Source organism: Engystomops pustulosus, chromosome 5, assembly GCF_040894005.1.
Source record: "Engystomops pustulosus chromosome 5, aEngPut4.maternal, whole genome shotgun sequence".
NCBI lineage: Eukaryota > Metazoa > Chordata > Amphibia > Anura > Leptodactylidae > Engystomops > Engystomops pustulosus.
In genome coordinates this window covers 103,438,465-103,464,643 of record NC_092415.1, presented here as the reverse complement: position 1 = coordinate 103,464,643, position 26,179 = coordinate 103,438,465, and the positions used below count along the sequence as shown (strand labels likewise).

General features: G+C 43.9%; 1 protein-coding gene across 5 annotated transcripts in view; it reads left to right on the top strand.

The window, feature by feature from the left end:
• The first annotated feature begins 6,930 nt into the window (after positions 1-6,930).
• Positions 6,931-26,179, top strand: part of MARCHF11 (membrane associated ring-CH-type finger 11) — a 73,003-nt gene continuing 53,754 nt past the window's right edge. The window contains exons 1-2 of one of the 5 annotated variants that reach the window (XM_072152778.1): positions 6,931-7,067; positions 7,511-7,751. In XM_072152778.1, the coding sequence (XP_072008879.1) occupies positions 7,593-7,751 (159 nt within the window). In that variant the 5' untranslated portion in view covers positions 6,931-7,067; positions 7,511-7,592. Of the gene's footprint in view, positions 7,068-7,217; positions 7,255-7,275; positions 7,752-26,179 lie in introns of those variants that run through there. The other 4 variants (XM_072152780.1, XM_072152779.1, XM_072152777.1 and 1 more) reach the window with 4 other exon arrangements.

The following is a 26,179-nucleotide window of genomic DNA, read 5'->3' as shown; positions in this document are numbered from 1 at the left end:
GTTGATGGATGAACGATGGTTATGTAATCGTGTACGGCATTCGGTGGTAGTCTCGCCTACATAAATTTTTGGCCAAGGGCAAGTCAGTACGTATATAACATGGTCAGATCTACAGGTAAGATGGTGTTTAATGGGATATGATTCTCTTGTTACAGGGTGTATAAATCTTTCACCCTTCATCATGTAGCTGCAATTTTCACAGTTCATGCATGGATGACATCCTGCTTTTAGCGACATAGCTAAATTGGTTTTACGAGTTAGTGGGCCAATATCACTTTTTACCAATTGGTCCCTTAGGTTTTTGGACCGATTGTATGAGAATAACGGAGGAGATTTAAATTCCTCAATTGTATTGTGATGATGGGAAAGAATTGACCAATGTTTTCGGATAACCGAAGCAATTGTGTTGCTATGTGTCCCAAATGTGGATACGAATGGTATCCGCTTACAGGCAGTTTGTCCCTTATCTTTCGGGTGAAGTAATAACTGTTTATCCAGACCCTTCACTGTCTCTCTGTGTTTCGAGACCAGGCGTTTAGGGTACCCTCTGGAAACAAATCTCTCAGACATCTCATTGAGTCTTCTCTCTGTGTGTGAGGGGTCATCGACAATTCTGCGAACCCTGATCATTTGACTCAGGGGTAAAGAGTCCAGGGTTCTCTTAGGGTGTGCACTGTCGTAGCGGAGAAGGTTGTTGCGATCAGTTGCCTTAACATATAGATCAGTTTTCAATTTATTGCCATCAACATATACAGTGGTGTCTAAAAATTGGATACTCGTGTGGGACAATGTTTTAGTGAATTTGATGTCAGGATCCATGAGATTTAATGTGTCACAAAAGAGATTAAATCTGTCAACACTGTCGGTCCACACCAGGAAGATGTCGTCGATATAACGCCACCATCTGAGAACGTGTTCAAAGAATGGTGACGAATATATCGACGATTCCTCCATGTCTGACATGAATATGTTAGCATAAGTGGGGGCCATGTTCGCCCCCATTGCTGTCCCACGTAATTGCAAATAATATTCATCGCCAAACAGAAAGTAATTGCATGTCAAAATAATCTCAAGTAAGCCTAGAATGAATTCCTGGCCGTCGTTGGAAATGGAAGTAGAATCTAGGGCCCTTCTTATACACAGGAGACCTCTATCATGATTAATGCTCGTGTAGAGGCTAGTAACATCTAATGATGCTAAAATAGCATTCGGAGGGATCTCTATATCATGGATTTTGTTAAGAAAGTCAGATGTATCTCTGATATATGACTTGGCAGATGTAGCAAACCCACGTAGAGTTTTGTCTACATACATAGCCGCAGGAGACAGGCCCAAAGAGCTTGCACCCACCTGGATTTGAATCCATCTCACTGTGCCGCCCTCATCTCTCTTTTGTGCTGCATTTACATAGTTATATAGATTTTTGTAAATACATTGTTACTGTTTTACTCCTAAATATCTACCATATGTTTTGGAATATAAGATGCTCCTTTCTATAAGATGCACCCCAGATTTAGAAAGCCAAAAACGAAAAACTACCGTATTAAAATGTCCCTGTTGGTCACACACAACCATGGCACACACAACTCTGCTACCTCCATACATTTACACACATAGCAGCTCTGCTACATCCATACATTTACACACACAACCTTGGTACATTTACGCATAGAGTTCTGCTACACCCACACACAATAAATAGGAACACACTCTGTAATGCTTTACACACACACATAGGAACACACAAGTCACTGCTATTAACACTGGTCACAGCTATAAACATTGACCACTGCTATACACACTGAGCACTGCTATACACACTGGGCAGTGCTACACAAGCTGGGCAGCGCTATACACACTGATCACTGCTATACAAACTGGGCAGTGCTATACACACTAATCACTGCTATACAGACTGGACACTACTATATACATTGATATGACAGAAAAAGAAAAGCAGATGCAATAACAGAACAATTTACAATAATCAATTGTATTGGTTACAAATAATGAATATAAAAACACTCACCCCCCCCCCCCCCCAAAAAAAAGGGGATAAGAACAACTGGTCTCCCACCACACAATTACGGTGAATTTGTGTGTAAGTCAGAGCTGTATATTTTATAATTGTATTAGTCAAAAAAGGTGTATGGTTTCTGAAGATCAGTTGCAATGTGCCAGTAAAATATCAGGTATAAAATCCCCATATACTGCCATACTGTAGTATGGCAGTATCTGTTAGGATCAATCAGACAACCTAGGGTTAAAGTAGTAGGATACCAGGACTGCCACAGGATAACAGGACCGCCACAGGATACCAGGACCATGGGAACAGCACAGAACACCACAGAACACAGGAATCACCACAGAACACGGGAATCACCACGGAACACGGGAATCACAGAATCCACGGAGGCGTCTGGAAACGCTCGGGAACACGGAGGGCTATCACTTCAGAAACAGGACATGAAGATCTGGCAGGGAATGCTGGGAATCGCCAGGCTATATAGCAGACCCTTGATGCCAGCACCAATAAGAAGGACGCTGGCCCCTTAAATTCCTGAAGACTCTCACGCGCATGCCCTAGCAGCGGGAGCGCACGGCCGGGAAGGAAGGAAGCGCGCAGACCACATGCCGGGACCCGAGTGGAGCCAGGAGCCTGGAGAGGTGAGTGAAGGCGAGGGGGAGCAGGGCTGGACAGCGGAGCATGGGTGCACCCGCGATCCGCAACATCCGAGACATTGATCGCGGGGTCACTCGTGACACCCCATAACGGAAAATACCCTTGTGAATTCTTATACAGCCTAGGCACCCTATCTTATTCAACTGCTGATTGCGAGTGATTGTTAACTGGAGAGAGGTAGCTGGATTGAATTGTATGAGACTGACTGAGATTTAGAACTTGAGCTTTAAGAGAAGGAAGGAGTTTACTTTTAATTTTTATCTTAGTGTACAGAGGGAAGCTCTGCTGTGTATAGACATATGTGCAAACTGGCACTGGCACAAATGTGCATAACTGGTATACCCCTGTGAGAGATGCCTACCTAAGTAGCGCAGCACGGCGTACTTACACATGAACGCGAATTCAAGGGCGCGCAGCGCGCTCTGCTAGCGTTGTAGTCACTAATACAGTGAAATGCACCAGCGGAAGGTGCCGGGCCAGTCAACACAAGGCCTCGGGGCCGGATTCAGCCTGCGGGCCTCGTGTTTGACACCTGTGTTTTAGAGGGTGAGTGCCCAAACTGCAGCAAAGAACCCACATACTTTTCACAAAGTGTTGACAAAAGCAATTTGATCAGCAACTTATTGCTCCCTACTCAGCCACAGCTTTCATCTTTATTGGTGTATTGAGGACACCAATACTGTTGAAAGAAGAAGGGGAAATTCGGGTCATCATTGTAGCTTCCCTACAGGGTCCGACTGAACAGGAAAAATTGTGGGGCAGTAGCTCAAATGATAATCCAGCGCTGTCCACACCTCCGTGCTCCCCTTGCAGCTCCAGGAAGCGTTGCTTTAAAATAGTGCTGAGAGCGTAACATCATGAGCTACAGATAAGATAAGGTAGGTATAGACTCATGTCGCTGTGTTCTCACTCTGACTAATACATACAGACATACACACATATACATTAGGCCAGTGATGGCTAACCTTTTAGAGCCTGAGTGCCCAAACTTCAACCAAAAGCCACTTATTTATTGCAAAGTGCCAGCACAGCAATTTAAGCAGTAATTTATTTCTCCTTGTTCTTTGACAACTTTCAATCGTTCAGCCTCCTAAGGACAGAAACGTGTTTGAAAGGAGGAACGCAAATTCCCCTATCATTGTAGCAAGATTATGTAGGAAGACTTTTTGCGTGCTGTCTGGTGAAGTTCATGCTGGGGTGATGGCCTGGGTGCCCACAGAGAGGGCTCCGAGTGCCGCCTCTGGCACCAGTGCCATAGGTTCTCCACCACTGCATTAGGCTCTCTAAAGGACATGTAAGCCTCCCTCTAGTCATGTCTCTGAAAGAGAGATAATTACAGAAGGCAGGAAACAGTTTATTGCTTCCTGTCCTATGCTTTAATGTTTAGAGCAGCCAGAACCTTTAGGACCATAAGTAAAGAGTCTCTAGCAGGTCAGTGAAAGCTTAGACAGGGCACTACGCTGATTATACATACTACTGGACTCTCTCGGCTTTACTTTCAGTGATGAGCGGACCCATTGAGCAGAGAAAAAATTCGGGAGTTCAGTCTGAGGACCAAACACCTGCTCAATAACACTTGAGATCATGCTGCCACCAATTGCAGATGTTAACTCCTTAAGTGGTTTGGGTCTGCTCATCACTGTTTACTAAGTGTAGCGGACGAGTTGCTGAATTGAATGGTGTCCTGTCTCCACTTAAGGTCTATTCAATAGGAGTTTAACCCCTTATCACCAACTCTTGTTTTCAGCTTAATGATCAGACTCTATATTTAGAATCTGATGTGTTATAATCTGACATTGTAATCTGACATACGTTATAACTTCCGAATGCATTAATATATCCAAGTAATTTTGAGAATGTTTTCTCGTGACACATTGTACTTCATGCTAATTTTAAAGTTTAACTGATAAGTTTTGCATATTGTTCTGAAAAAAATGAAAATTTGTAAAAAGTTCAGAAAAATTCTTCAAAGTTTGAAATGTTCTGCTTTCCAGGCAGATTTTTAGACTACCCAAATATTTTGATAACTAACATTTCTGGGATGTCTGCTTCATGATGACATGTTTTTTTTAAGTGCCCTCTCATTTTTCTAGAATGTTATGAGGCTTACAACTTTAGGTGTCATTTTTCCAATTTTCGTGAAAATCTCCAAAACTCACATTTTGAGGGACAGCTCAGCTTTCAAGCGACTATGAGAGGCCTAAATAATGGTGAAACCCTATAAATAAACCACTACACTGCTCTTTGTATGTATAACAACTTCTTTTAAAGGGGTTGTCCGAGTTTTGAAAAAAAAATATATGTGGCCGGGAGCGGGCTGCCTAAAACAATAAAGCTGTACTTACCTTCCGGTGTCCTCCCGTATCCAGCGCTGCTGTCGCTCCGGTCCGGGCGCCATGTAAACAAACATGGCCGCCGGAGCAGCGCTGCATTCAGCTTCCGGCCGGAACCGACAACACAATGCTGTGTATAGGGACGGATAGGCGTACCCGCCACGGCCGTCCGGAAGCTGAATGCAGCGCTGCTCCGGCGGCCATGTTTGTTTACATGGCGCCCGGACCGGAGCGACAGCAGCGCTGGATACGGGAGGGCACTGGAAGGTAAGTACATCTTTATTATTTTAGGCAGCCCGCCTATTTTTTTTTTTTAAACTCGGACAACCCCTTTAAGTCTATTAACCCTTTAATTGTTTCACAGGGGTCCACATCCTCTGATCTAGTAATCTATATTACTTTACCAAATTGCATTCACAGACACGCAATAAATATTCCTCTAAGGATCCATTTCTCCACAGGGGGAAATCAGGTAGAGAGAGACTTCAAAAGATGCTGCTAGGTACCAACATTCAAACCTCAGGACACATGCTTATCCTGCTCACCTCTGTGCTTTCTATGCCCCAAAATAGGCAATGTTATTGAATGTAAACACTGTGGCGGCTCCCCATGTGTGACTTGCTATGTCCCTTAAATGGCTTCTTAAAGATAATGAAAAAACTATACTTCAAAGCCAGCCTTGTCATAATTCATATATTTCAATTCCTTGTTGAAACTATGATCAGAGTCCTTAGATGCCTTTGGGTTGTTGAGAAGCAATGTCTGTTCCCCATCTACAATGTGGTTTCACTTTATGTTTATCTTTAAAATCTCTTGTTTGTAATGAATATGTTGCATAAATAAAGAATTAAAAAAAGGAATATGTCTCCAAGCTCATACCTTTGTACATATGTAGTCACACGCCTCTCACATCACAAAGAATGCAAGATTCAGTAGAGATTTCAAAAGCGCATGCAAACATCAACACTTGATCAGTCTTGGGAAGTCCACTGGAAGGTTAACCAAACCATCTTTGCTGAGATACCCAGCCGAATAAGTCAAACTATTCATCTTTTAATCATGTTTTATGTTCTTGTGTCTATTTGTTGTATGTTTATTGTTTTATAACCTTTTTACCTGATACTATACTATAGTGTATACTAAACTATACTCTTTGTATATTACATTTTAAAACTTAATAAGTCTCTGCTTGTAGCCTTAGGGTACATTCACACGGGGTATGCCCGCCGTGCGGAGGTGCTGGAGGTGAGGAGGAGGTGACCCCTCCTCCCTCCATAGGAAATAGCGGCACACGCGCCGTGCCGCTATTGCCGTCTATGGGGACGTACATGCGGACGCAAATTTGCGGCCACATGTACGGCCCCGCAGACGGCAGTGTGAATGAGCCCTTAGAGAATTTAAGTTTCTGAAGAAATTTTATGTTACCAAGTTTAGTTTAGTTATTTTATGTCCTGTGTGATTTAACAATGTGAGTGCTGAGAGCGCTAGGGGGTATATAATATTAGCAATCAGACCCTGCAGGGTTAAGGTTCCCAGGAGTGTCTGCAAAAATGGTTAAAAAATGTAAAAAAAAAAAAAATGAAATTTAAAAAAAAAAGTAAAAGTCATTTTTTGTGGGATGAGATGACAGATTTTATATTTCGATAGATAAGGCATTTTGGGAGGTGACAATCACGTTTATGATTTTATTTGCTTATTTATTTTTATGTATGCATTGTAAGGGGGGAAAGGGGATGATTTCAGCGTTTAATGGTTTTATTAATATTTTATTTTTTTGTGTTTACTGTGTTTTTACACCCCCTGGGGTATTTGAACCTGACATATACTACAATATCACTGTATTGCAGCATATGGGATTTTTCCAACAGATCTATGACAGATCTATGCCATCAGAGGGGCAACGATCCAGCCTTGTTCGGTCAGCCCTGAGCCCTCTTCCTTCACCAGCTGATGCCACAGGATGTACTGGTACACCTTGCTGATACAAGGGGTTTAAGAGAAGATCCACTATCATGGTGTCCTGAAGAAACTGCCACTCGAGATTCCAGGTGGTAGGTTTCCTTAAAGCTATCTGTGAAAAAAGCTGGTAACACATTATAATAATGAAACTTGGGGACAGAATAAATCCCATTTACATCCACAATCTTCATAGCTCTGGTCTAACAACAGGCTCAAGTAAACAGTTGATGACGTCTACTGCACGGTTGGTAAAAACCACGCCCCCGCGCTAGACGCCAGGTATGGAGTAGAGGTGGTGTTGGGGGAGGGGCGGGGTTGTATTCTTTTACTAGGAAGGCAGCGTATGGCCTGCCTGTCCTTCCATGTATTGCCTATGGGAGGACGGAGACTGGCTGTACACTAGGAGGATAGAACTTGTCCACCCTTATAGTTGTGTCATTGGGAGCAGAGTGTCACGCAGACATGAGCACAGCGGCGGGCGGTGAGTGTGGGCTCCTACTGCCGAGAGTCAGTCTCCTCCTCCTCATGTCTCCAGTAGATGAGGTGATGGAGCCGGACAAACAGTGACCCCGCACCGCTCCATCTGCGCACACCCTCAGCAGCCCTGTGCCGCCGGAATGCAGGAGGAGCGGCCGGAGGACGAGCCGGGGGATGGTAAACAAGAGCCGGAGGAGGCAGCTGCGGACCCGGGCACCAGGACCGACTCGGACAGTGTGGAGAGCAGTAACACCCCCACTCCGCCGACCTGCAAAATCTGCTTCCAGGGGCCTGAACAGGTAATGGAGCCTTGTGACCATAGTGATACTGCTGCCAGTGCGACTGACAGAGCCGCTGCATCATGCCCGACACACCTGTAATAGTGGACCGGACCAGTAGTCCTGTCACTGAGTGATGGATGGACCTGCATCTGCATGTAACACACAGTACATAGTATAGTAATATACCAGAGTCCCCTCCAGAGCTGACACTCTACATAGTAATATACCACAGTCACCCCCAGAGCTGACACTCTACATAGTAATATACCACAGTCGCCTCCAGAGCTGACACTCTACATAGTAATATACCACATTCGCCTCCAGAGCTGACACTCTACATAGTAATATATCAGAGTCACCTCCAGAGCTGACACTCTACATAGTAATATACCACAGTCACCTCCAGAGCTGACACTCTACATAGTAATATACCACAGTCACCTCCAGAGCTGACACTCTACCTAGTAATATACCACAGTCACCTCCAGAGCTGACACTCTACATAGTAATATACCACAGTCACCTCCAGAGCTGACACTCTACATAGTTAGTAATATATCACAGTCACCTCCAGAGCTGACACTCTACATAGTAATATACCACAGTCACCTTCAGAGCTGACACTCTACATAGTAATATACCACAGTCACCTCCAGAGCTGACACTCTACATAGTAATATATCACAGTCACCTCCAGAGCTGACACTCTACATAGTAATATACCACAGTCACCTCCAGAGCTGACACTCTACATAGTAATATACCACAGTCACCTACAGAGCTGACACTCTACATAGTAATATACCACAGTCACCTCCAGAGCTGACACTCTACCTAGTAATATACCACAGTCACCTCCAGAGCTGATACTCTACATAGTAATCTACCTCTACACCTGATTGTATACACCAGGACTTATATACCACACATGCACCCCTACAACGGATTGAACACACAAGGGGTTATACACCACACATGCACCTCCACTCCGGACTGTACATACAAGGTCTTATATACCACACATGCACCCCCACACCTGATTGTATACACTTGGTGTTATATACCACACATGTGCCCCACACCTGATTGTTTACACCAGGGGTTATATACCACACTTGTACCCCCACACCTGACTTTACACACACGGGTTATATACCACACATGCACCCCACAACTGATTGTATACACCAGGGGTTATATACCTCACAATCACCCCCACAGCTGACTATACACAAGGACTTATATACCACACATGTTCCCCCACACTTGACTCTACACACAAGGGGTTATATATCACACATGCACCCCCAAACCTGACTGCACACACAAGGGGTTATATACCACAAATGCACCCCCACTCCTGACTGTATACACCAGAGGTTATATACCATACATGCACTCCCGCACCTGATTGTATACACCAGGGGTGATATACCACACATGACCCTCTACAAAGTAGCGACACATCCTGATCTGCAAATGTACATAGTATGCACCACAAATTTGCGGACACTGTATACAGCAGTATACCTCAAATACACATCCAGAACTGACGCTGTAAACAGGCTGTACTAGTTATTTGAAGTACACTTTCTAAGCTGACTGTATAGTAGTAATAATGTACCACCAATTCATACATGAGCTGAAGCTATAGAGGCCACAATACAGCTGATAATCTCCTTAAACCATAATATACCACAAATGCACATCCAGTGCCAATTCTGTACACAGATATGGCAGATACATAAACCATATAGAACCAAACATCTGGCCATGAACTGTAAACTGCACAAGGGTCAGATGTACCTTTTGGTAAATAACAGTAAAAATTTTCTGCTGGTTATGAGGGGTTCGGAGCACCTTGGGCGCATAGAGGGCAAGAGCTTATATTTTTCCTTAATCTTCTTCCATTGTACATGACCATGTTTTTTTGTAAATGGTGTTGGTCGTGTAGGTACCTACCATTCATTTCTCCTGCAGCATATATTACAACAAATGGTCAGACTTATATTACATTTGTGTCCCTTTGGTGCCACTCTCTTATGTCATACAATCCAATAACCTCATGACATACCCACCTTAAGATAACTTACAAAATGTAGAGTCCAAGGTACAAAGCCAACTTTAATATTATAAAAGACAACCTACTGCATACTCTTTAGTGTTAATAAAGGAAATATTGAACTGTTCAATTCATATTCCGCTCCTCTATGTTGTTTATTGATGATTAAGGTTTCTGTTTTATTTCTTGAATATACTAATCCTCAAAATGTATCAAAACAATGGTTGCAGGGAGTAACATCAGCTCAGATTTCTAATATAGTATCATACATTGATCTGCATTTAGCGACACTTCCATGCCCTAATATATCTCATTCTTGATAGGTTTAGATGAATAGTTTTGCTTTGGACTATCTGTGTAGTTCACATGCCCATATTATTTGTACATATGAGGTGTTGGTGTATATCCCTGTGTGCCTAGGCCTACCCTGTAATGTATACATACTGCATATTTTTATCACTGATTCTATCCAGAGAGGACATTTTCACAATGAGTTTCCAATGCTCTTTAGACCATGACTCTCTATCGTCATCTCTTTAATACTTATGGATATAAACCTTTCTAGAAGGATTTGCTGTTGTGTTTCTACATCGGTAGTTGTGTAGACACAGGAATTGAGGTTATGTATTTCCTTCATGGATGGGGAGGATATTCAGCACCAGGTACAGTTCACTGAGTGCTTGGCTTTCCACCTGTCTTTCTACATGTTAGATGGAGAAGGAAAGTAATGTGTCATTTTCATTTAGTACTGCCAGTTTTATAAAAGTCTGTAAACCCGCCCCATGTGATTAATTTATGGTGCACCCACATGATCTGGTGCTTGCATCTGCAGATTGCTTAACTGTTGTAATGTGTTATTATATTGTGTTTCATTTGCTACAGCCCTCTGTTGGGTTTCTTTCTTTCACTGATATCTGCTATTACGTATGTGTTGTGCCCGGGTTGACTGGGCCACTATTTTTATGGGTCTTAATCTGTAATTTTATGTAATCTCCTTTTGGCAAAGAGCATTGTAGTTGAGCAGGTGCACAATATGTGGTGTAGTTTTGCCCGGCGCAATAGCTGTTTTTCGGTAACATCAAGTAGTATCTTCTGGGACAGGAGGGCGTGGCCTTTATCATACAAGCGCAGGCGTATGATAAATTACCCCCTATGTACTTGAGTAGTGAACAAATCCTTGTCTTTTTATACTTAGACTAGTCTTCACAATAATACATTACATTACTCTGATGGTTGGTTGCTTCGATTAATCTGGATTCCCCGAGCTTTGCAGGAAATGGAAATGCTATAAACATATTTATGTAACATAAAACTCAATTACTTATTACTTCTAAGGACATTATTGGGAATGAAAGCTGCATAAAAATACAGTTCGCGTTCATATCACCCTTATTATCTCCTCAGAGACTTCACACTAGCCATAGTAGGAATAATTTATATACCACCATCTGCAGACACCATCAAAGTCTGTGATAGTATTCTTGTTAGTATCAACAAGCTACAAAGCAGACATCCTCACTGCCTGACCATTCTATTGAGTGACTTCAATCAGGTGTCATCCCAGAACATCCTTCCTATAGAGCAGTGGTGGCGAACCTATGGCACGGGTACCAGAGGTGGCACGCGGAGCCCTTTCTGTGGGCACCCAGGCATTCACCCTAGCACAGAATTTGCTAGACGTGAATCAAGGCTTCCTCCTGCGGTTCAAGACAGCCATGGACATGCTATGCTCAGCACTATTTTAATGCAATATCTCCTTGGCTCTCATAACTACATGAGGAGCAAGAAGGTGTGGACAGAGATGGATTATCATTAGAGCTCCTGCTCTGGGTCCCCTGATTCTTCCTCTTCAGGAAACACTGGAGGGAAGTTACAATACAAATTTCTCCATCTTCTTTCTGTTTTATTGTTGTCCTTTAAACCTGTGATACAGCAGGGATAGGTTACTGCTTAAATTGTTGACACTTTGCGACATGAAAGTAGGTTTTGGTTGTAGGTTGGGCACTCTGTCTCTAAAAGGTTCGCCATCACTGCTATAGAGGATAAGATTCTAGATTTAGTATTTGCTAATACTGAGAAATCTTACAAGGTTGAGATCCGTACGCTATTAGGTAGGTCAGATCACAACACAACAATAGGCAAACCTCTGCAATAATGATCCAATGACAAAATTGAGGAACCAATGGCATGTCTCAAATGAATCGATTGGAGAGTGTTCAAAGCCTAGGATAAATGGGTAGACAATGTTAAAGGGTACCTCAGTTTTTGCTTTCTGGAAGAGGAAGTTCAGTGAGTGCTACTATAACAACAAACCCTTGTTAACTGAGGATTTAAAAAAGGTATTAAAAAGAAGGCGGCCTTCAGGAACCGAGATGGAGTAGTCATCAAAAAAATCCAATCTGAACTAAAAATCAACAATGCAATATGTGTATGGGGAAAAAGCTGGAGGCCAAACAAGGGATGAAGGACACAATGGAGGTGGGGAGGTGGAATCCTTGGCATTGGGGAACAATTGAGGCATAGTGAGTATTGTGAAAATATCATTGTCATATCTGAAGGGGGCGGTAAGAGGGAGACTAGACCCACTGCAATTTGCATGCGATGAGAAAATAGGAGTCGACAACGCCGTTCTATTCCAGCTGAACCAGGCCTGCTCTTACCTGGACCAGAAGGGGACCAATGTCAGGTCAAGCGCACACTAGTGACCCAGCACTAACTGGAGATAAAATTCCAAAACGAAACATTGACCCGACAGAAAAAAAAGGAGATTCTGACTTCAGACTTAACACGGATCTCTGACATCTACAGAAGTTCTCTTACAAGGAGGCCATTGACAACTTTGTAGAATGGAGTGAGGGGAACAACTAATACAGTATACTGTAATAACATTTTATTGCAGATCTGCAAGCCTGGTTTGATTTGAAAGATGAGATACTTAGCTGTAATATGATGTGAATATAGTTCTAGTTACTTTTGATCCCAATATTGCAGTATCTAAAGTGATGCATCTCTTCCAGGCTTTAACAGTGACTCATTTTCAGCAAAAAGCAACTCTTCTCAACTTATTTCAACATGTCTTTGTAGGCAATTTTTACTGGCAAACTGGTGAGCTTTCATATGATGAGGAGATGCTGGAAAGGATATTTTATACCCTACCTGAGGGTGCTGGTAGTTTAGTGGTTTAAATGCTGGTGACCGTGTCACTTCAACCCCTAAAGGGATTGTCCATATTTCCGTAAATCTGTTCCATTAGATATGCCTCTGCATGTATATGTGCCTGTGTCTTTGCCTCCTTTGAAATCTTCATGTTGTCTGACACTTTTAAAAAAACTGTGTACCTGCAACGTGCTCCAGGAATAACTGGTCTGAATCTGAAAACAGACTAGATTAACAAATCATGTGACACAAAGCAAGTGCAAAGTAAACTAATGCACAGTGCATCAGTTTTAATATATCGGGGCCATTTGACAGGAACAGGGGAGGAGCATCTTGAGTCATAATCTCCTGCTATAGCTCATTCTATTCATTAGTGCTCATGTAAACAAAGATCCACAGAGAGTTGGCACTAAAGCAAGCAACAGGACTGGTGAATCCATTGATGGACATCCAGGGATCATTATTTTTAAGGCAGTAAAGGCACATGGACAACGTTTGTAAAAAAGCGGCCAACCCCTTTAATGTAGTGCAAACTTAAAGGGTATGTGGAGGGAGCCCACAGGCTCAGCCCTATTGATTCAGGATAGGGGACTGCTGTTTTATACAGCAGACCCTGCCACTAACTCTATTTGCAGTTGTTAAGCTTAACCAATTAGGGTGATGCCACACATGGCGTTTTGAACCCGTTTTTGATCTGTTTTTAAGCAGTCCGTGCAAAACCGAAAATGAATCAGTTTTTGACTGGTTTTAATTAAGATAATTGGTAAAACCTGTCAAAAACGCATGCGTATTTTAATGGACTGCTTAAAACGAACCAAAAACGGGTTCAAAACGCCATGTGTGGCATCACCCTTAAATGGTGCTGTAAGTGATCAGGAAGTGGTCTTTGCCTACTTTGCTGCTGCTGAAGACGTCTGGAAAGTAGCTTCAGAAATGCCACGACCCTGGAAAGAAAAGGGGGATCAACACCATATGGAAAAAGTTTCCAATTTTGTTCTGAACGGTGGCATTACATATAAAAATTTTGTAGATATCATCATAAAGTTGAACTTAAACTATAATAATAAATGAATTGTAATTATTTTTTTTATTTTGTGTAGTTCTTGGCTTTAGGTTCAATATATTCTTTGTAGTTTTTTGGTCTCATTTTTTGGTGGAATTGATTTTCAGTTGTGGTATAGACATACACAACTGCAGGTGAGAGTATTGGAGTTTCTTCCTTTTATAATTGAGTTTTATAACTCTCCCCTGGTGAGTTTTCTGACTTATCACATCAATTTGTTACATCATTGGGATCTTTACTGGTAAAGTTTGTTTTAGGAGGACAGGCCAAATAGATTCTTGGCTCTCTAATAAGGTAGAATTCAGCCTAAGACTCAAACACTGGTAATGATTAGCTTAATGCACTGTGCAGTCTGCTAAGATTTATTCTGTGGAAATTCGATTTGTACTCTGGAGTCATTCCCAATGTCTTTGGTGAAGTCGATCAGAATGACTGGGCATATTCTGATGCTTGTTTTAGGCTGATGAGGATAGATACACAAAGTATATTTTCTTTGGACATTGTATTTAGGCTTTCAACTCAGAACACAGATGCAGCGACATAATATAGACTACCAGCAATTCTTTGATTGGGATAATTTACTTGTTCATTATTTATTTGTCCTTGGTGAAATATTTTCTGTCCTAATCATAACTGGCTTGGAACTCACCTTCAGGGGCCATAACAAAAAGCTGCTCTCTAAGGCTGGTGCCACACGCACTGCTTTGTCTGCGTTTGAAAATGCAAACAAAGCCGCACCCACTGGGGCAGGCCGCGGCCCCATCGCATTGGCGTTTCTATGGTAACGTTTGCGATCGGGAACAAGCCGCCGATGTTTTGCATTAAATTAACACAAAACACCGACGGCTCGTTCCCGATCACAGGCGTTTTCTGGTGCGTGCGTCTTGGTCTGCGTTTGCATTTGCAAACGCAGCCAAGACGGCATGTCTGCCATCACCCTAATAACAGATGTAAGCATGAGAGATCCATGTTTTACCTCTGTTCATCATAAAATGCTGCATTTAGACCTTCAGAGGGTGCTGCAGGGAAAATACCTGCTTAAAAAAATTAGATTTTCCCTAATGTCAAGGTCATTGTTTAGTCCTATGTGAATATACCCTAACATGTGTAAAATAGCAGTACTTTAAGCTTATTTAATAATTGTTTAAGAGGTCCCACTAACATTTTTCCGGAAGGGTAATAATACTCACCATTTTTCAGGAATTAATTTCAGCCGAGGAGGAGTATGAAATTTTCATGATTACAGGTGGTTTGCAGCCAGATCTTGTTGCAGTGAACACAGCGGATTATTGTGGTAAATAACCTCTTTAAGAGCAATCAGAAAAGCCAGTGTGCAAGCTTTCAGGCATGTGTGCATTGATCCTAAGTGTGTGCAGTGTCCAAAGTGGGATTTAGGATTAAGGGAAGGTGTACATTTATGGTTCCAGCAACAAATAGATAAGTGCATTTACATTTTTTCTTCTGATATTCCTTTGGGTGGGTTTAACTGCAACCAAGTAGATCTGAAGGTATTTTACTTGCATAATCTGTATATTAAGTCTGAGGGTGCGTTCACATGTTGCAGTTAAAACTGCATCGCAATCAGCTTTGAGGTGGTTTTAGGTGCAGTTTTGTCAATTGAACAGGTGAAAGACATGAAGTGAATGACATTTGTGGAGCAGGTTTCCCCTTTAAAATCAAATTCACCCTTTCAGTTCATGTCTCACCTGTTCAATTGACAAAACTGCACCTAAAACCACCTCAAAGCTGATTGCGATACAGTTTTAACTGCAACGTGTGAACGTACCCTGAGGCATTCACCTTGCCCATCTAGACAGTATAGCAAAGGTGCTGCCTAATTAATAGTGGGGTGTGGCTATCTAATTAGCAGCCTTTATATACTTCTGTGGTCAGTTTGTTTGGTGGTTTGCAACCAGATCTTGTTGCAGTGAACACAGCAGATTATTGTGGCAAATAACCTTTTTAAGAGCATTCAGAAAAGCCAGTGTGCAAGCTTTGTGGTGAGTGTGCATTGATCCTAAGTGTGTGCAGTGTCCAAAGTGGGATTTAGGATTAAGGGACTTAAGTTTGAGGGACTTTAGCAGGTAACTGCTGTATTTTTGTGTTACTTTACTTTGAAATCTTCTTTTCTTCCATATTTCTTTTGTATTTCCCATTAGCACGATGGACTCCATAAGTGGCAATGCTACCTGCAAGGTTTTTTGTCGACAACAAAAGACAATTACCTGTCAAAATGACAGGTTGTGGGGAACCTGGGTAATGGTGATCATAATATAATTGATTTTGTATTACACGTTACTATGAGCGTTAGTGGAGGGGCAACCAACGCTCTAAACTTCAGGAGGGCAAATTTTCAGCAACTAAGGGACCTTGTACGCATAAACTGGGACTATGTTCTCAAACACAAAAGCCCCCCCCCCCAAAAAAATGGGACTTTTTCTTACATATTCTAAAAAAGTCCTGTGAGAAACACATACCATATGGGAAAAAGCATAAGAAGAACAAGAAAAAGCCAATGTAGCTAACTAGTCCTGTAAGGAAAGCAATAAGCGAGAAAGATAAGGTGTTTAAAGTGCTAAAACGCAAGGTAGCTATGAGGCATTACAGGATTATAGAGAGAAAAATAAATGCTGTAAAAAGCAGATGATGGCTACAAAAATAGAGACTGAGAGAAATATTGCCAGAGAGATCAAAAATAATCCCAAATTATTTTTCAAGCATATAAATGATAAAAAACTAAGAAAATTGAGAGTGTGGGCCCTCTTATGGGTCATGGTGGAAGGAGATGAGAAAAGGGCCAATCTACTGAATGTTGCCTTCTCGACTGTCTTTACTCAGGAAAATCCCCTGGAGGAAGACACAATGTAAATTCTCTTTGGAATGTCAACAGTTTAACCCTGCCTCGCAACCACTAAGATAAATCAACGAGGCCAGATGAACTACACTCACCGGCCACTTTATTAGGTACACCTGTCCAACTGCTCGTTAACACTTAATTTCTAATCAGCCAATCACATGGCGGCAACTCTGTGCATTTAGGCATGTAGACATGGTCAAGACAATCTCCTGCAGTTCAAACCGAGCATCAGTATGGGGAAGAAAGGTGATTTGAGTGCCTTTGAACGTGGCTTGGTTGTTGGTTCCAGAAGGGCTGGTCTGAGTATTTCAGAAACTGCTGATCTACTGGTATTTTCACGCACAACCATCTCTAGGGTTTACAGAGGTAGGTGCGAAAAAGAAAAAACATCCAGTGAGCGGCAGTTCTGTGGGCGGAAATGCCTTGTTGATGCCAGAGGTCAGAGGAGAGTGGGCAGACTGGTTCGAGCTGGTTCGTACTGAACGCACAGTACGTCGACTTTGAGGCTGATGGGCTACAGCAGCATAAGACCACACCGGGTGCCACTCCTTTCAGCTAAGAACAGGAAACTGAGGCTACAATTTGCACAAGTTCATCGAAATTGGACATTAGAAGATTGGAAAAACGTTGCCTGGTCTGATGAGTCTCGATTTCTGCTGCGACATTCGGATGGTAGGGTCAGGATTTGGCGTCATCAACATGAAAGCATGGATCCATCCTGCCTTGTATCAACGGTTCAGGCTGGAGGTGGTGGTGTCATGGTGTGTGGAATATTTTCTTGGGCCCCTTGGTACCAATTGAGCATCGTTGCAACGCCACAGCCTACCTGAGTATTGTTGCTGACCATGTCCATCCCTTTATGACAAACAATGTACCCAACATCTGATGGCTACTTTCAGCAGGGTAATGCGCCATGTCATAAAGCTGGAATCATCTCAGACTGGTTTCTTGAACATGACAATGAGTTCACTGTACTCAAATGGCCTCCACAGTCACCAGATCTCAATCCAATAGAGCATCTTTGGGATGTGGTGGAACAGGAGATTCGCATCATGGATGTGCAGCCGACAAATCTGCGGCAACTGTGTGATGCCATCATGTCAATATGGACCAAAATCTCTGAGGAATGCTTCCAGCACCTTGTTGAATCTATGCCACGAAGAATTGAGGCAGTTCTGAAGGCAAAAGTGGGTCCAACCCGTTACTAGCATGGTGTACCTAATAAAGTGGCCGGTGAGTGTATATACCGTTATAGACAGACCGTTATTTTTAATATTTGAAGATTCACTGAGGACTGGTTGTGTTTCACAGGACTGGCGCATAGCAAATGTGGTACCAATTTACAAAAAGGGATCAAAAAGCGATCCTGGAATATTTGAGGGGTGTGTTAGAGATGCTATCCTGGAGTATTCCACTGTACATAACCTTATAACCCAGCGTCAGCATGGGTTTTTCAGAGATCGTCCTGTCAGACTAATCTGATTGGCTTCGATGGGGAAGTAAGTTCCAGACTGGATCTGGGAGATGCTGTGGATGTTGTATATCTGGACTTTTCAAAGGCATTTGACACTGTGCCGCATAAAAGGTTGGTACATAAAATGAGACTGCTGGGACTAGGGGAAAATCTGTGTATTTGGGCAAGTAATTGGCATAGTGATAGAAAACAGAGGGTCGTCATTAATGGCACATTCTCGGATTGGGTTGACGTTACCAGTGGAGTGCCATAGGGGTCAGTATTGGGGCCACTTCTTTTTAATATTTTTATTAATGATCTTGTAGTGGGTTTACACAATCAAGTTTCATTATTTGCAGATGATACTAAGCTGTGTAAAGTAAAAAAATACTGAGGTTGATAGTTTAGCATTAGAGAGGGATTTGTGGAAGCTTGAGGAGTGGGCAGAGAAATGGTTGATGAGGTTTAATGTAGATACATGTAAAGTTAGGAACTTGGGCCATGGAAACAAAAATTCCATAGTAGAACTGTAATGGGTGCAGTGGAGAGCAACCAAGATTATTAGGGGAATGGGGGGAATAAACTACAAGGACAAATTACAGAATTTGGGATTATTCAGTTTAGAAAAAGACTACTTAGGGGAGACCTCATTACAATGTACAAATATCTGAACGGACAGTACAAGGATCTCTCCAAAGATATTTTTATAGCTAGGCCTGTGACCAGGACAAGGGGGCATCCTCTATGCCTAGTGGAGAGGCGATTCTACCATCAACATAGACAAAGGTTCTTTACTTTAAGAGCAGTGAGACTGTGGAACTCTCTGCTGCAAGAGGTTGTTGGCGGACTCTATGCACATGTTCAAGAGAGGCCTGGATGACTTTCTGGAGAGAAAAAATATCAGGGGTTATGGGGGTAAAACATTTAGTTCTTAAAGGTTGGACTTGTGTCTTTTTCCAGCCTTATATACTATGATACAAATATATAACTCCTAGTCATGTATATTGTGTTAATAGACTATTGTTCCATATGTTTCTACTCTGTAATGTCTTATTTTATTTGCATATGTCCCCTATGATTTGTAAAGTGCTATGGAATATGATGGCGCTATACAAATAAAGATTATTACCATATATACCCGAGTATAAGTTGAGGCCCCTAATTTTACCACCAAAAACGTGGACAACCTATTGACTCAAGTATAAGCCGAGGGTGGGAAATGCATTAGTCACAGCCCCCCCAGTATATAGCCAGTTTGCCACCAGTAGTATACAGCCAGCCTGCCCCCATGTAGTATACAGCCAGCCTGCCCCCATGTAGTATACAGCCAGCCCGCCCCCATGTAGTATACAGCCAGCCCGCCCCCATGTAGTATACAGCCAGCCCGCCCCCATGTAGTATACAGCCAGCCCGCCCCCATGTAGTATACAGCCAGCCCGCCACCATGTAGTATACAGCCAGCCCGCCACCATGTAGTATACAGCCAGCCCGCCCCCATGTAGTATACAGCCAGCCCGCCCCCATGTAGTATACAGCCAGCCCGCCCCCATGTAGTATACAGCCAGCCCGCCCCCATGTAGTATACTGCCAGCCCGCCCCCATGTAGTATACTGCCAGCCCGCCCCCATGTAGTATACTGCCAGCCCGCCCCCATGTAGTATACTGCCAGCCCGCCCCCATGTAGTATACAGCCAGCCCGCCCCCATGTAGTATACAGGCAGCCCACCCAGCACTTAAAAAAAAACTGGCACCCCCGATGCTCAGTGTGGCTCCCCGATGTAGGCACGGGTCCTCTTCTTTCTTTGGTCTTCTGTAATTTGTAATTTTTTTTAACTACATTTTTTTTTAGAGGGGCACATGTTTTCCCTGCTAATTTTACAAAAAAGATCACAGATAATAGTGATCTAATGGTAACAGCCCATTGGATGACTGTTATCAGTGATCTTTATAGAGACACATGCAGAGAGGATGCATATAGCATCTTCCCTGCATGCCTCGTATTGTATACAGGGACAGTGGTAAATACAAGGGGCTGATAATATCAGCCCCCATCACAGTACATGATTGGGCTGTCACATAGACAGCTCAATCTCATTCATGGCACTGCGTGCATCGCCATGGGGATGAGCAGCGCTACTCACTGCTTGAGCCTGCGGCCGATGTAGAACATCATGTGACCTGAGCTCCGGTCACATGACTTTCTTTTGCAACCGTGAGATGGCTCAGCAGGGGAGGCACTGCTGAGAGGTGCGGGTGCGAGCTGTGATCTTGCAAAGGATATTTTTCTCCTGTGCAGGATCGCAGCAAGCGATGGCAGCCCTTGCTTAAACAAGAAAACCACCAAGCGTATTTATATGCATTGTAGTTTTTAGGGAAGTAAATCAGCATGTATAAGCATCATTGAGGCTTGTAGAGGCATTATCGCGATCTCTGAATTGTATAAATGCATATTCTAAAGCACTGAATAAAAATATAAATATAAAAATTGTAAAAAAAAACTGATCAAAATTAGAGAGCCCTTTCAGATACTTGCAAGTTTTCTGTCTTATTCCGGCGCCTGTTGCAAATTTGCTTAATTATCTGACAAATCCTATTTAACTTACGCCTAACTTTCCAGTTTTCACTGTCATTTCAAAGGGACTGTGATTTCTAAAATATTGCATCTTTACAACAACACAATATCATTCAAGTCCCCCATTAATGCTGGCCACCCTTGAAAACCAAATACAAGAGAGGACAGGATAATGCAGAGAATCTCCATAGGTGATCATTTTAACACTGCAGCTGAAGTTGCTTGTCATTTCAGTTCGTCATACAGTGTCAACGTTTAGGAGCATTTGGACTGAAAGCCCACTCTGCAGTGACAAAACCTCTCATTAGCAGAAAGGCTAGACCTTTGCCGAGGATCGTGCTTTGTGGACACAGGAAAAGTGGTCCACAGTTCATTTTAGGGATGAAAGTTTAGTTTGTTTGGATCTGATGAGAAATATTATATTTGTTGACAGGGGAAAGACTAGTCCCAAAGTGTATAAAGAAATCAGTGAAAGGTGGTGGAGAAAGTGTCATGGTTTGGGAACGTTTTCTGCAGCAGGGGCTGGACTGGTCATACAGCTAAATGGCACAGTGAATGCAAGCAGTGTCGGACTGGAGTACCTGGGGCCCACCAGAGGAAATTATTTTTAGGGCCCACCCTATCTTTTTGCTAGTAAGACTACCAGACTACTAATGGAAGTATAAAAAACAGCAGATAAAGGTGTACAGTTTTAGGCTACATTCACACGACGATATGATCTCCGTACTGTAGCATGGCGGGCGAACGGCAGCGCCCAGGAGAGGAGGAGGGGGTGAGCGCTTCACAACCCTGCCCCTCTCCATAGCACCCATTGCTGTCTATGGGGGACGTTTATACGGCATATAAACATCAGACGTATATACGTCCCCCATACGGCTGTGTGAATGTAGCCTTAAACACAATGGGGTAGTTTTATCTGAGAGCAGAACTGTTCTAGTTGTCAAGGCAACCAATCAGAGTTCAGCATTCATTTTCCCATAGCAGTTTATGAAACGAAATCTGAGCTCTGATTGGCTGCCATGAGTCACATTAAAAGACAAAGCAATTTCAGTGCAGTGTTCCTAAATGCAATGTGTGAACACAACCATCAGGAACCTAAATGTGGCCACTAACCCTAAGCCAACTATACCCAGCCCGACTAATTGTGCCCCCCATTACCAGCGGGTTGTATGTATACAGAGGCGCAGCAGTGACATCACAACCAGGAGCCGCGGCAGGTCCTGGCTGTGGTCAGTGTAACACTTACAGGCTGCAGGCAGAGGCTGCACAGGGGGCGCTGTGGTGGTGATGTCACTGCTGTATCTTTGCATACATACAGACCGGGGCGGTTGGGGGGTACAATCAGATGGGGGAGATACTGTGTAACACCAGCAATTACTGTAAATCCAACAACTCACACACATGACGTCTATAGTTGAAGGAATTCTCTTTAATTTCTCTATCCTTCTATCTGGAGGATACATCAGCTTCTAGCAGCCAGATCTCTGCTCTAAAGGTTAAGAAACACAAAAAGTTAAGTTCCTCCTTTTCTCATCATCTCCCCCACCTTCTTATGACAAATGTAATAGTGTTCTGTTCTTCCCCTAGAGATCACAATTATTCTCCTATAGTGGATATAGTCTTGACCCCACATACCCACAATTCTTGCAGAGCAATGCCCCCCCCCCCAAGTAGTGAAGGTGCATGTCACCCTGCACCCCCACATTACATCCATGTCACCCTGCACCCCCACACTACACCCATGTCACCCTGCACCCCCACATTACATCCATGTCACCCTGCACCCCCACATTACATCCATGTCAGCCTGCAACCCCACATTACATCCATGTCACCCTGCACCCCCACATTACATCCATGTCACCCTGCACCCCCACATTACACCCATGTCACTCTGCACCCCCACATTACACCCATGTCACTCTGCACCCCCACATTACACCCATGTCACCCTGCACTCCCACATTACATCCATGTCACCCTGCACCCCCACATTACATCCATGTCACCCTGCACCCCCACATTACATCCATGTCACCCTGCACCCCTCATTACATCCATGTCACTCTGAACCCCACATTACATCCATGTCACCCTGAACCCCACATTACATCCATGTCAGCCTGCGCCCCCACATTACATCCATGTCACCCTGCGTCCCCACATTACATCCATGTCACCCTGCACCCCCACATTACATACATGTCACACTGCACCCCCACATTACATCCATGTCACCCTGCACCCCCACATTACATACATGTCACACTGCACCCCCACATTACATCCATGTCACCCTGAACCCCACATTACATCCATGTTACCCTGAACCCCACATTACATCCATGTTACCCTGCACCCCACATTACATCCATGTCACCCTGAACCCCACATTACATCCATGTCACCCTGCACCCCCACATTACATCCATGTCACCCTGCACCCCACATTACAGCCATGTCACCCTGCACCCCCACATTACAGCCATGTCACCCTGCACCCCCACATTACATCCATGTCACCCTGCACCCCCACATTACATCCATGTCACACTGTACTCCTACATTACATACATCCACATTTCCCCCTTGAACCCCTCCATTACACGCAGATTACACTGCACCCCCACATTCCCTCTTGCACCCCTACATTACATGCAGATGTCACCCTGCACCCCCACATTCCCCCTTTCACCCCTACATTACATGCAGGTTACAATGCACCCCCACATTTCCCCCTTTCACTCCTACATTACATGCAGATTACACTGCACCCCACATTCCCCCTTTCACCCCTACATTACATGCAGGTTACACTGCACCCCCACATTACATGCAGATTACACTGCACCCCCACATCCCCCTTGCACCCCTTCATTACATGCATATTACACTGCACCCCCACATCCCCCCTTGCATGTAATGTAGGGGGGCAAGGGCGGATGTGGGGGTGCAGTGTAATATGCATGTAATGTAGGGGTGCATTACACTGCCCCCTTTCACCCCTACATTACATGCAGATTACACTGCACCCCCACATCCCCCCTTGCACCCCTACATTACATGTATATTACACTGCACCCCCACATCCCCCCTTGCACCCCTACATTACATGTATATTACACTGCACCCCCACATTCTCACTTGCACCCCTATATTACATACAGGTGCAGCATAACTTCACATACCCCAGGGCAGCTCTATCCGAGGACATGCTGAGTAGCTCCTCCCCGTCACATGGTAATGACCTCATCAAAGGTCCTTTACCATTGTACATTGTACAGTGTGCAGGAGCCTGCGGGGAAAGTGAAGATGCGCCCTGTGCCTTGTCCCCGCAGCCCACCCCTATCACCCGACCACCCCCCGGAACCCCGCCCCCCCCCATCCCGCGGGGGGGGGGGGGCCTTCGGTGCAGATTTTTTTTTTTTAACTTTTAATGAAAAAAAGTTTCTCTCCCAAGGGGGCCCACACCAGTATCAGGGCCCACCGGAGGATTCTCCGGTCCTCCGCTGGGCCAGTCCGACACTGAATGCAAGTGTGTATCAGAACCTTCTTCAACAACATGTGGTTCCTTCCTTGTGTTCTTCACTCCATCAACCAGCAATTTTCATGTCACACTGCAAAGCTTTTAATGCAGTTCCTTGAAACAGAAAACATTCAAACAATGAGCCCAGAGTCCTGATCTAAATCCAATAGAAAACACTCTGAATCCACATGAAAGGGTGATTTATAAAAACAGAAAATACCCTAACACAGTGATGGCGAACCTTTTAGAGGCCGAGTGCCCAAAATGCAACTTAAACCCAACTTATAGCAAAGTGCCAACACAAAAATTAAAAAAAAAAAAAAAACATATGTGTTTAATATAGGGACTTCGGTAATAAACGTTAGAAAATCCTGGCAGTGTACTGTGGCTGTCCTCTGCTTGCCTAAAACTGTTGTATACTGTTCAGGGGAAGGATTGGGAGCAGAGCTCAAGTACACCTGCAGCTGATAACCAACATTATAGATAGAATTGCCCCATTTTAATATTGATGTATTTTATTTATAGCGATGTCATATGTCACATATAGGGGTCTGCTGACCTTTATACGTGACCCCAATCCCAGTGGCGTAACAAGACACCAGTGGGCCCTGATAGATAGATATGTGATAGATATGAGATAGATAGATAGATGATAGATAGATATGCAACATCCCCCACCGGGGCCTAGCCCTTGAGGTGCGGCCTGGAGTCAGCCGGGGCCCGCGGTACCGGAGTGGCTGGCGGTTGCGGCCTAAGCACGCTATTGTCACGGTGCTTGATACGGGGGAACCGGAGGGCTGTCCTACAGCCTGGCAGGTCTCCAGCAGGGTGTTGTTGGCAAGAAAAGATGAGGGAGAGGCTGCTATAGCGGATCTCCCTGGGGCAACCCCTTAGTGTCCTGAGTGTGAGTCTCTGGGTGATGGACAGGGTGCCGGTGATGAAGGCAGCCGTATTAGCAGGGACCAGACGGAGGCAGAAGTTGAAGCAAACAACTTACAGTTTATTGCAACCGTCAGGAACTGCAGAAAACGTGCCTTTAACAGGTAGATGGAGTGCCGAGATGTGAGTTGGAGGGAGCCTCAGGAGATAGTTCACCAGCCTGGATGGTAGAGGGCAGGCTGGGTGGCAGCTGTGTCCTTATAGGAAGCTTCAGCTTGTCCTGTAGAGCTTCAGGTATCACCTTCAAAGGTAAGATGATACCCCTTTCCTCACTACACTACTCTAGTCTAATAGCTCCACTCGTCAGAGGCAGGGGCTAGGCTCTTCCTGCTCTGGTATGGGCCAGACTGAGATACGCACACACTCACTCACTAAGTCTACAAGATCTCTCTCAACTAGAATCCTTGCTGAAAGAACTCCAGAACATTCTGGGCCAGAGGTTTTATTACCTCCCTTTGGTCAGGTGGTGGCTGCTCCTCCAATCACATCTCAGCTACAGAGCACAGGATGTAACACAGACATTGGTTGACATAATTACATCATACATTAACATCTGCCTTGCCAGGCAGGATTAACCACTGCAATTTCCCCTTGATCCTATCAGGACCATGTAGTGTAATATGATGTTACCTACAGGTGGGACGTATTCGCAAGCACTACCTCGCCATTGCATCGGCGAGGGTGTTGCAGATACATATATAGATGTGAGGGTGCTGGAAAGATATGAAATAGCTGCATGATGTAGTTTATTGATCTGTCTTGTTTACAGGCAGCTTTGTCAGGGGGATATTTACAGGATAGCAGGGGAGAATGAGCTG